Below are 12,664 nucleotides of genomic sequence, written 5' to 3'. Positions count from 1 at the left end.
TAGCACTATAATAACAGTAAAAAATTCGGGTGTGACCAACCCATGACTTTATCTATGTATTTAAGGAATATACCTATAAGAAAGTCACAAAACAAAATTCTATATTGAACCGTACAGACACATTCAAACATACCGGCAGCATTATGAAATACTAATAGCTAAGACAGCATTTTCGATACAAATTGAGCGCAAATGTATGGAAATTATTTTAATCTTCTTGATATTTATTGTGTATAATAAAGATAGTGATTTTAAGTAAAAATAAAAAAAAATCACAACCGGAAGTGGGATTTTTTTCCTCGTATAAAGGTTAAAAATGTTGTGCCCACTACTCTGTCCACACCCCTGAACGTATTACGTTGAAAATTATATTTGTATTCTTTATATTTGTATTATTTATGTACTAACTTAGAGCTGCTAACGTTTTGGTCAGAATTCGTAAACCGGAAGTAGTATTTTTTTTTAAAACAATATTTCATTATTTTATTTTGACCTTTAAAATTATTTTTATTTTCTTGATATTTAATGTATATAATACTGATAGCGATTTTAAGTAATAAAAATAATTTGAACAAAATCCAACAACCGGAAGTATAACTTTTGTCTTATGCAAGTTTCCATACATTTGCGCTCAATTTGTATCGAAAATGCTGTCATAGCTATTAGTATTTCATAATGCTGCCGGTATGTGTAAATTTTTTTGTACGGTTCAATATCTAATTTTGTTTTGTGACTTCCTTATATTCCTCAAATACATAAATAAATCTTGGGTTGGTCACATCCGTATTTTTTTCAATAGTGAAGTTACGTGAATGAACTGGGCATCAAGTTCTTCTGAGAAAACTTTTGGGTATTTCAAACAATTTTCCAAAATATTTGCTTCTGGTGTATAATATAATATTACGAGGTTCATGTAAACTGAAATAGTTTTTTTACAAACCTCTTCTTACTTTCACTTACGATTACTATTAAGGAAAAATTTTGCCTCTTATCCGATCGTTTTCATACTTTGCCATTTTGCTCATTTTGGTCATTAATAAGGAAGTATCATCCGTCATTACAATGGTGAAAAATAATCGTAATTGACACGTTTGAAAATACTGCATCGTATTACACAGTGACGTTGACGATAAATGTATTTTGTACATATGTATGTACGCAGCTAATTAGCAACCTACATTAATTTTGAAATTAAATTATTATTAAGGGATTATTTTTATTATAGACATTAAACACATTGCTAATGAAAATTAAGTCACACCTAGCATTATCAGTCACTAATGCGTCACCCGGCTTCTAGTAACATTTGAAAGTAATAATAAACTTGGTCGAAAATTTAAGAGAAAATTATGAACTTAATAACATATGTAAATGAAATTATATTTGTTAAATTTTCTAGGATTTGTAAGATGAAAACGAAATGAAGATTTTCTAAGATTTGCAAGATTAAAAAGAAAATGTGCGTATCCAGGATTACAATTAAAAAAATTCGGATGTGAACAACCCATGACTTTATCTATGAATTTGAGTCACAGTGGAATATAAGAAGGTTACAAAAAAAAATTAGATACTGAACCCTACAGACACATTCACACATACCGGCAACATAATGAAATACTAATAGCTAAGACAGCATTTTCGACACAAATTAAGCGCAAATGTATGGAAACTTACACAAGACAAAAGTTCTACTTCCGGTTGTCAGATTTTGTTCAATTTTTTTTATTACTTTAAATCACGATCAGTATCCGAACCCGGTTGAATCTAGGGAAGGTCTTAGAGAGCTGTAGTAAGTACATACACAATCTTATTTATAAAAAGACTGTGTAATTACTACATCTACATATCTATCCAGTTTGGAGACACTTATTCCTATCTTTGCAACAATAAAGGTTGTGAAAGTTGTATAGTTTTGTGAAAGGTTGACAAAATATGTTGGATTATTTTAATTCCCATTGAGAATGCTTCAATTTATAAATTCAATATGAAAAAGTTTTTACGAAACACTTTGTTTTTGTAAATATAGAGCATATAAGCTAACCGTCAAACATTTTTTGTAAATTAGTATCAATTAAATTTTCGTGAAGAAATAGTCAAAATTTCAACATTCACTTAATATAACATATTTGAATACGCTCCTGTCAATTTGTAAATTTTTTATTTTATTTTTTTGAACGATTTTGATAAAATAAATTAACAAAATCAAGATCAAAAAAGTGTTTTTAATTTTAAGAGCCCTAATTATACTTTATTTTAAATTAATAAATTCAGATTTTAGGCTGAAAATGATGCTTTCTTTATTATTTTCATAAATCGGACAAACATACAATGCTACAAGGGCGTTGCCGATTTATACATCAGTAAATGTCTATTCCCTAATTAATTCGCTACTATTTAAACCCATCCTTTCGCATGAAACCATCATTCTCGACGAGTCAGTTAAAATATTAGAAAGTTGACAAAGTACTTATAGGACGACGAGAACAGAATTTGGTAAATTTTATAACATTTATTAAATATACGATATTGCAGTTGAATCATGAGCGACGCGGTAAAAATTGAATTGCCATTTGAAAATCGAGACGAGGAAGAAAAAAACAAAGCCGTTAAAAAAAAACGTCTTACATGCAAGAACTATTTCGTAGAATTCGCTTCAGCAACAAGCCTACATGGACTTCAATATGTAGGGGAAAGGGGCAGAACAGTCATTGAAAGGTTGGTTCATACATGAAATTGTAATTGCACTTGTACATATTTATACCAGTATAACAAGTGCAATTACGTGCGATCGGCTCCCAAATATTTACATTTCTGTTTCGTATATTGCATTTGTGCAGGTACTGAACTTTAAAATAGTTTTAAATATACACTTTCATATTTCATATTTCTTTCAGAATATGGTGGATCTCAATGTTCATATTTAGCCTCATAACATGCACCTATCTTATTTATAAAGTGTACATGAAATGGGACCAAAGTCCTGTGATTGTCAGCTTTGCTGAATCGCCTACACCTGTTTGGGAGGTAGTATCATTAATTTTAAAATTGAAAATGCAGTTTTACAGTTTGATTTTAATTTTGTGATCTACGGATGTTTTTTTTTGTTCAAACGGTTAATTTCCTTATAATTTAATATTATCTTTCAGGTTCCGTTTCCTGCTATTACAATATGCTCAGAGACGAAATCAAGACAAACCAGTTTCAACTTCACTGAAGCTTTTCACAATATAGAAAAGTTAACTGATCATGAGTAATGAGTATTATGAGATTATATTCTATTTTCTTACATTTTTTACAGTAGAAATGACCAAATAATGAATTTCAGAATTTCACTACTTGAAACGGTGTCTTTGGTTTGTAACAGTTTTACGCTAGAAAAAAAGATGTACAATAAATCGGATTTTACCAATAATGAAGCAATAAATCTTCTGACTAGTGTAACTCCTGATATTTACATTATACATACAGATTACATATTGTGAATATTTTCAAATGTTATACAATTTCAGGTAGCTCCCGATCTAAATGAAATGATGGTAAATTGTCTAATTGGTACGACACTTCACAATTGCAGTGACCTTTTTACGCCAATTTTAACACAGGAAGGCTTGTGTTTTACATCTAATATGTTGAATGCGCAAGAGCTATTCCGAAATGAAATGCAAGTATAATATTTATGTATGATTTATTTATTAACAAAACCATATATGTAATTCGGTTTCGTTATTTTTATTAGGCTTGAACATTATGAATACTTAAAAGATATTAAAAAATCTGAAGGATGGAGCTTAGGCGATGGCTACCCAAAAAATCTCCCCTTCAAGACTTATCCCACCAGAGGAATGGTATCAGTTTTTTTTATGAATCTTGTGTTTCTATAAATAATTATTTAATTCAGCAACCATGAATAGTGCCATATTAGTACATATAGATAAAATGTACATATGATAATAATATTTATAAGCTAACATAGTTTAACAAGGGTTTTATTTTAGGGAGCTGGTACAACAACAGGTATAACGGTCGTTTTTAAAGCTTATTCAAAAGATTTGGACTATTTATGTAGAGGTCCTGTACAAGGATTTAAGGTAGCTTGAATATTGAAAGATTTTCTTTTTGCCAAAATATTTAAAGTAGCTCAAGTTTGAAAGCGTCTGAATTTCGACAAAAAACATATTTTTTCAAATCTCAATAAACGCTTAGGCATTGCAATTCTTCGAATTTCTTGATTTTGATTTCTGATATATAAAGTTTATATAATATACATATGTATGTAGATACGCTTTTGAATTATGTAGGTATCTCTACACACGCCTGTGGAAATGCCCCAAGTATCCCAACAATACTTTAGAGTTCCACTGAATCAAGAAGTTATAGCCGCAGTGAAACCCAACATGATAACCACTTCTGAGGGATTAAAGAGTTACAACCCAAAAAGGTTATTTTTTATATTAATTTTGAAATACATAAAGTATATATGTACGTATCTACTGCTTCAATCGATTTTGGTTTACAGACGACAGTGCTATTTCCCAAACGAAAGGAAATTGAGGTATTACAAAGTGTACACACAAAATAATTGTGACTTAGAATGTCTAACCAACTATACTGATTTTCTCTGCGACTGTGTGACTTTCTCAATGCCAAGTTAGTATAATACATACAAGTAAATATCAAAGGAACATATTATTATAAAATATATTGCTTATTAATCGCACGTAGTTTATAGAAGTAAATAACTTCAAAGGTAAATAAAATAGACAGGTAATCCAGTATAAATTAGTGGTTTGCGTATAATGCTATTAAGAGGTCCCAAGCTCTTGAACCTCGGTTAATTAGAGATAATCGATTGGAAAAATCATACGTTGTATGATTCGAAGTGTTACTGCAATGCTGCTGGTCAGGTTTGGAAATGTATAACTTCCAAGATGATCTTACATATTTATCAAATTTAATTGTCTTAACGGTTTCTCATAAAGTTCTACATTTTACATGGTTTGGTGATTATCCTGTACAAAGAAATCTCGCACACGTCACTAAAATCTCGATCACGGAATATTTGGCACCCGAAATTGCCGTCTATCGAGAGTAACAAACGCGCAAACTATCATACTAACGAGAACTCAAGTGCTAGATATTCCGTATTCGTGATTTACGCTGCAACGATTGTTGTGTGCGCGATCGCAAAGGGCGAAAGGCGAAAAAATCTATGTATGTATGTACATTTGAAACGTTATAATTGAAAATGGCATAAATCCACTTTTCTCCACAAGAAATCTCGCAAAAAATTAAATATTATCTATGTATGTATGAGATTCTAGACATATCGAATTAAAAGAAGGGATTTTTGAACAATTTATGAATTAAATCAAACAGAAATATTGTTTTTGGAACTGAAAATTGGACTTCCGCCACTTTCAAATATATTAAGTTTGGCCGTAAGTATCGATTTGGAACCTGTCGATGACACTGGTAAAATAAAAATTAAGTTTGCTTTCATTTCTTTTAATTTCATCTACATCTTTTTGGGTATCATTCTAATGCACCTTGGTTCTTTAAGTTTTTTTTATTACGAGAACATTAATATATTCGAATGTATGATTTTTTTTTCAGGAAAACTAAATACACCTATATGTTCCGTTGGAAAGTTGCCATGTGTTTATTACTATCAAGGTATTCTAATATAAATATTAATTTAAATAAGAAAACCTAGGTCATCTAAAATCAATTAAGAACACACTTGTATAGTGTGTTCTTCCCAGGTTTTACTATTTATCCGCTACAGCTCTATCCATGGTATATATTCATACATACACTATTTAAAAATAAACCATTGTTGTATTGACCTCTAGCACTGGTTTTAAACCAAAACTATATTTACAGATATTTTTGTATTTTAATCTGTGATTTTAACCAAAACGAATTTTCATTTTTGTGTTTTAAGATGACTTAATGCAGAAGATCAGTAAAATCGGCTTCAACAATGAAAACTTGACTGATATAGATGCTTATCTGGTTGATTATGTAAAAGATTGCAACTGTTTGCCGGCGTGCACAGTAATCGGGTATGATGTGGAAGTATCTCAGGCCGATTATAATTGGAAAAAAGTTTATGAAAGCTACGCAGAAAATATTACAGAGGAGTATGTACATACATAGTTAAATGAATTATTTATATTTTAATATAAATAAATAAATATAAATAACATGTCGCATCTTTTTTCAGAATACAGTTGGCTCGAATGGTGTTGTTCCTTAAACAACCTCAATTTATAACATCACGTCGATCTGAATTGTACGGAACCACAGATTTCCTAGCCAATTGTGGTGGTTTATTGGGACTTTGTCTCGGATTTTCGTTTCTCAGTCTTATAGAAATTATATATTTTTTGACTTTAAGGTCAGTCGAATATTTTGATTTTAATGTATATATAATTTACTTGACAGGCATTTAATAAATTTAAAAACTTGTTCTTTCAGGGCTTGTTGCAATTTAAGGAATAGTATTAAAAATAAAAATAAATCACCTGAAGAAAAATCCAAATAATCAATAAATATTAATTTGTTCAGACTTATCATCTTTATTATATTTATAAAAAGCTATGAATAGACGACAATATTGTCGCATTAAATAAATTTATAATGTTGTAATACATGTACGGTGTAAAATTAGTATACCTTATCAATGGATGTGGGTAATTTAGTGATATAATTTAGTAAAATAATCAGTAGTCTTCAAAATAACGATCTTTTGTTATGTCATACATATACATATGTATGTATGATATGTACATATGTATTTACATCATGATACGACAAAACACTAAATGAAATGCTTAACGATTGCTATATATGTATGTTTGTAGTATCAATCGAATCAACTAAAAGTTTGCTTACTAAAAATATGTATTAATATGTAATGGTTGTTATTTTAGTGAATCCAGTAAACACACGTGTATGTATATAGTTTTTAAATTTGGAATATGTACATACATACGTATTTTATTACAAGGTTTTTATTTTATGTTTTATGTCGTTCATTGTATGTGATTAGCATGTACTTTGTGATTAGCAAATACACAGGTACTTACATATGTAAATACTGCATACGGATACGCAATTCGTATAGTAATGTAATGTAATGAATCCAAAACGCTTCCATTCATCTCTCAGTTTTTTCTAATATCATCCACCCATCTCTATTGTGACCTTCCTTGCACCCTTTAACATTTACATTTCCATTTCAATATCTTTACTCCCATAGATATATGTATGTAGAATAATTATTCTATATCTATGCTTTCTCCACTAACCAACTACCCTTGTCATATTTCTCATTCACGCCTTCCGTTCCCTATATTATAATATAATATAATAAATTGTGTAACATTATTGTATAGTTACTAAAAACATTTATCGTATTTATTAAATAATTAAAAAAAAATGGTGTTTGTGTTTTATTAGTCTCCCCAATGAGAAAAGAATCATGATTTTAATTTGTATTTCAATTTTGATTAAAAAAATTAAATACATATATACATCCTTTCTTAATATTTTTAGCACATTCGTCGCTTTGGAGCAATCTGTTAGACGAGTGTGCTTGATTGATTGATGTTGTATAATAACAATAAAAATAAAAATAAAATACATATGTATATATGTACATAATATCGTTAAATAGTTTTTGTGCCACGTTACTTTAAAAGCAGGTGGGGCACAAGGAAGCGAAAGTTGCTCCCCCCCCTCCTCCCCTACATATTTTTTTTCCAAAAAGAATTACTTAATATGGGATGACGAAACACTTGACTCTTGACGAGTTCCAAAAAATATGTATAAAGAAATATCCTTTTCAATCAGCAAGCCACTCGTAAAGATATCGCATATTCGAATCTTGCATTTCGCTTCAGAGTTGCGTTATATTTTAGTCGGACAATATGACATTTTACGTGCGTCAAAATATCATCATCATCATCATCATCATTTACAGCCATTCGCCATCCACTGCTGGATGAAGGCCTCTCCAACACGCTTCCACTCGTCTCTGTTTTGCGCAGCACTCATCCATCTCATTCCGCACATTTTCCTAATTTCGTTCACCCATCTTCCTTGCGGTCTTCCTTTTACCCTTTTGCCTTATCTCGGGTACCATTCAAGCACTTCTTTTGTCCACCTCTCGTCCATCCTCCTAGCTACGTGACCCGCCCATTGCCATTTCAATCTCTTCACTCTATCCACTATGTCCACTACCCTTGTCATACTTCTCACCCACGTGTTCCGCTTTCTGTCTTTCCTCGTTATGCCAAGCATACAGCGTTCCATACTTCTTCGAGTGCATTGGATTTTATTTAGCATCTTGGCGTTCAGTTTCCAAGTTTCACATCCAAACGTCATCACTGGCAAAACGCATTGATCAAAGATCCTTTTCTTCAGGCAGAGAGGCATTTTTGATTTAAAAACAGCATTCATCCGTCCAAATGCACTCCATCCTAATTTCATACGTCTCTTTATCTCTTCATCTTTACTACCAGACATGTCAATCATTTGACCTAAATTATTTACTACTTCTACTGGTTTATCATCTAAGGAGATGCTATCAGGCATGCAATAACTATTGAACATTAGTTCAGTCTTATCTACGTTAATTTTTAATCCTACTTTTCTACTTTCCCTGTCCAGCTGTGTTAGTCTGATAAGTAGGTCAGCTGAATCACGAGCTACTAAAACTATATCGTCTGCGAACCGAAGGTGACTCAAGAAGCGACCATTGATGCTTACTCCGGCTGTATCCCAATCCAAGTTCCTGAAAACTCCCTCAAGCACCGCATTGAATAACTTGGGCGAGATTGTATCTCCTTGTCTTACTCCTTTTCCTATGCCAAATCTATCTGTACCTGAAAAAATTTTAACCGAAGCTGTAGCATTCTTATATATTGCAGCTAACAGTCCCACATAGGGTTCCGGCACTCCCTGTGTTTGTAGGGCGTTAAGTACTGCATTATGACTAACTGTATCGAAGGCTTTCTCATAATCGACGAAACCTAGGCACAATGGCCGTTGATATTCGTTGGCGCGCTCGATTAGTTCGCCAACTACTTGGAGGTGGTCCATTGTGCTGAAATTTGCCCTAAACCCTGCCTGCTCTATAGGTTGGTTCTCGTCGAGGATATTCTTCAGCCTTTCTGTAATAACCTTCGTGAAGAGCTTGTAGACCGCTGAAAGTAAACTAATGGGTTGGTAGTTCTTGATATCGCTTTTGTCGCTTTTTTTGTGTATTAAAATGATAGTTGCGTTATTCCATCCTTCTGGTATAGCTTGGTTCTGGATGCATTTGATGAAAAGCCTAGCTAAGATATTAATTAGGGGGGGCCGCCACATTTCAAAACGACACACGGCCAAAGGGTTCCTGCAGTATTGCCTAGCGAAGTAGAGGCCGCGCTAAAAACTGCAAAGAACGTCAAAATATAGATACATAAATATATACATATGTACAATTAGAAGAAAAAAACGAGACAGCCAGATGTAACTTTTTAAGAATAGATAATAATCTCAATCCAAAACAAAATATTTTCACTGAAGAAACATGGCTCAATTCTAGCCATATTGCGTCAAAATCTTAAATAAATAATATGTAAAACCGCGTCTTGTCAAAATTTCATTTGCCATACAAAATTATAAAAAAATCTTTTAGAAACTCATTGCTGCCAAATATCTAAACAGGGAGCGCACTTGTTGCTACTTCGAATATACATATATGACGTCAAAATATTCCTGTTTTTGTAACACAACCTTACTTGCCTGTGCGCGAGTAGGATACAAGGGGATTAGGTGATGTCATACCGAGTCCCCTTGTATTGAGGCATCCAATTCCGGAAGGTTTTTTCAGCACCGGGATTGCGGTGCTAGAAATTTCCGATCCTGGGATCCCGGTGCTAGCACCGGGAAATTAAATGTACATACATATGTATGTATAAGAAAAAAAATCATATTTCGGCTATTCTTGTGGTTTAATAACAAAAATTCAATTGATAACTGGCTTACCTCGATAAAATAAACGAATTTTTGTTATTAAACCACAAGAATAGTCGTAATATGATTTTTCTAAGTGGAATTTTATTTAATTCTCATATAAATACAATTTAATATATTATCCCTATTAATTCAATTCAGATTCGTGTAAAAACGAGTAAATCCTACTACGAGCTTTTAGCTCGAAATTTTACCGATTTAAAATTCAGCACACTTCCAATTAAATCTTTTGAACGAAAAAAAAACCAGAACACTATCCCAATAAACATGTTTCAATAGAAAAAACTCAATATAAAATAGTATTAACAGTGGGAAAAAATCCCAAGTGAAAATACGTACTTTTGACTTTTGATTTGAACTGGACGACCACTAAGAGAGATTTGAAAGCTGAAAAGTACTACAAATGAAAGATAAAATACCCGACTATAGATTTCAATATTCATTTTGAACAGGAAATTTATAGATTTTGCGACATCGACCGAATAACACCAAGATATAGAAAAATCGCGCAATTTAAAAAACACATATCTCCGAATCTCGAGCCAATCAACATTTTTTATTACCAGATTCGTGTTTACTGATCTATAAGAATAGTCATATCTCATCTCTGAACCAAAGAAAGTCGTCATTTGTCGAACAGTGTTATTTATATTTTTGTAATTGAACTAATGTTTGATTTATCTTTTGGATTTTTCTTCACTCTCCGTGGCGTAGCTAGAAATTTTGGGCCCCAATGCAAAAATTTCTCCCCACTTCCTGACCATTTTGTTTGCTTCTGATTTTATTTCTCTTCGTATGAATTTCGTAATTTACTAACATTCTCATATATACGATTCAGCACCAAAGTGGCTTCGTTTAAACTTTAAAGTAAGATCTCGTTTCTGCAATATGTTCGTACTCGAGCGGCTACACGCCTGATTTGTTATTGACACGCCTACTTAGCTTATACATATGCGTATAGCAGTGGCGTACGGTGAAATTTTTTTCATATCGAGCATGGGCCGCGATGCTTTTCATCACTCTGCGCAATGATAGCTACGCCACTATGGACTTCGCGCGAAATCCTCCGCCAAAAACGGGGATCTTCGCAAAGCGGTAGTGATCTTCGCGCAGTGCTTTTACTACGCCTAGTACTAAAAGCACTGCGCGAAAGATTCTATCGATCAATTTTCTTTTATATTATTTTGGAGGATATGTAGGTACATATGATGGTAAAAGTCGGAATTCTCGAAAGCGCCGGTCAACCCGGTCCTTCCTGTGATTGGCTACTCTTTGCGATGCCAATAGTATTGCCGTGCCCTGAATTAACTCGACTTTTACCTGATGAAATACTCCGACATATTGAGCCCGCTTAATATTGACTTTGATAATTTACACGGGAGATGCATCTATACCAGTTTGTTCGGCGGGAAGTATTAAGTGTGCAATGTTCGCGAGAAGTATGCTTTTAAAATCACATTTTATTTTAAATTCTACAAATATAAGCGTTCTCCTTAATAGGAATGGTGGATTTCCTTTTTAAAGTTCAGCAAAGGAAAATAATAGTATTCATTAATTATTGATATAGAATTATTATTTTTAGGCAACTTTTAGAAACGATAATTTTTAAGTGTTAGTTTATACATATGTACTAAAAATTTGGAAGATCATTCAATTATTCAAAAATTATACTGAATCAAAGAAATTTTCTCCATTCGTAAACTTTGACAATACTAAATTCGAATTATAGGTATTTCCATCAAATAAATAAAATTATTCTTCATTTGAAAACAACAATTAATTAAAGACGCTTACACATCAAGAGAAACATTGTGAAAATTTTGACAAATGTTGACAGCCACATAATGCTAGTTAGTGTTAATTTAAATCATAATAAACTTTGGAGCGAAACGGCGACTTTGAAATCAGCTTAAATAATATTTAGTAGGTGAATATTGGCGTTGATTTTTTTAAATAGAAATAAAATCGAAACTCTTCTCAAAAAATAGATATATGAAAAAAACCACTCTTTCGAAAATTTTGCCGAGGTAAATTGATTGATTGGAGGCACAGGACATTGTTTAAAATATTTAAAATCAATGAAATGTTTTATTTAACGTTCCTTTATATTTTATACGATAAAAGTTTTCCATTGAGTCCATCCAATTCTCATTTTACGCTCCGACCTAATAATGTACATAATGTATATAATAAGTCTATGTATTTAAAATTGTAAAATCGAAACGCCAAATAGTGCTGCATTTTCATAAATCATGGGAAACTTTCCCTGAACGTATCAAGCTGAAAATTTATATTTATATTCTTTATGTACTAACTCAGAGATAATAAGATTTTGGTCAAAATTCGTAAACCGAAAGTAGTTTTTTTTTTCAAAACAATATTTCATTATTTTATGTTGTCCTTTTAAATTATTTTGATATTCTTGATATTTATTGTGTATAATACTGATAGGGATTTTGAGTGATAAAAAAATTTGAACAAAATCCGACAACCGGAAGTAGAACTTTTTTCTTGTGCAAGTTTCCATACATTTGCACTCAATTTGTAACGAAAATGCTGTCATAGCTATTAGTATTTCATTATGCTGCCGGTATGTGTGAATGTGTTTGTGCTGTTCCATATCGAATTTTGTTTTGTG

General features: G+C 32.0%; 1 protein-coding gene across 1 annotated transcript; it reads left to right on the top strand.

Annotated features, from left to right (window-relative positions):
- Positions 1–2,539: 2,539 nt before the first annotated feature.
- Positions 2,540–11,642, top strand: LOC143910787 (pickpocket protein 28-like). Its single transcript, XM_077429384.1, has 13 exons — positions 2,540–2,715; positions 2,895–3,024; positions 3,147–3,250; positions 3,326–3,437; positions 3,510–3,661; positions 3,737–3,845; positions 3,996–4,088; positions 4,299–4,438; positions 4,517–4,647; positions 5,614–5,673; positions 5,945–6,143; positions 6,227–6,400; positions 11,609–11,642. The coding sequence occupies exons 1-13, from the start codon at positions 2,540–2,542 to the stop codon at positions 11,640–11,642; spliced, it is 1,614 nt and encodes a 537-aa protein (XP_077285510.1).
- The last annotated feature ends 1,022 nt before the right edge of the window (positions 11,643–12,664 follow it).

Source organism: Arctopsyche grandis, chromosome 4 (assembly GCF_051622035.1).
Source record: "Arctopsyche grandis isolate Sample6627 chromosome 4, ASM5162203v2, whole genome shotgun sequence".
NCBI classification, from domain to species: domain Eukaryota; kingdom Metazoa; phylum Arthropoda; class Insecta; order Trichoptera; family Hydropsychidae; genus Arctopsyche; species Arctopsyche grandis.
This window is presented reverse-complemented; position numbering and strand designations above follow the sequence as displayed.

What these genes read in the sequence shown, in the direction of transcription:
- LOC143910787 (XM_077429384.1), top strand. Translation starts at nt 2,540, where the DNA reads ATGAGCGACGCGGTAAAAATTGAATTGCCATTTGAAAATCGAGACGAG. An exon ending in GGCAGAACAGTCATTGAAAG is followed by an intron (nt 2,716 to 2,894) that starts GTTGGTTCATAC and finishes TATTTCTTTCAG; the next exon opens with AATATGGTGGATCTCAATGT. An exon ending in CGCCTACACCTGTTTGGGAG is followed by an intron (nt 3,025 to 3,146) that starts GTAGTATCATTA and finishes ATTATCTTTCAG; the next exon opens with GTTCCGTTTCCTGCTATTAC.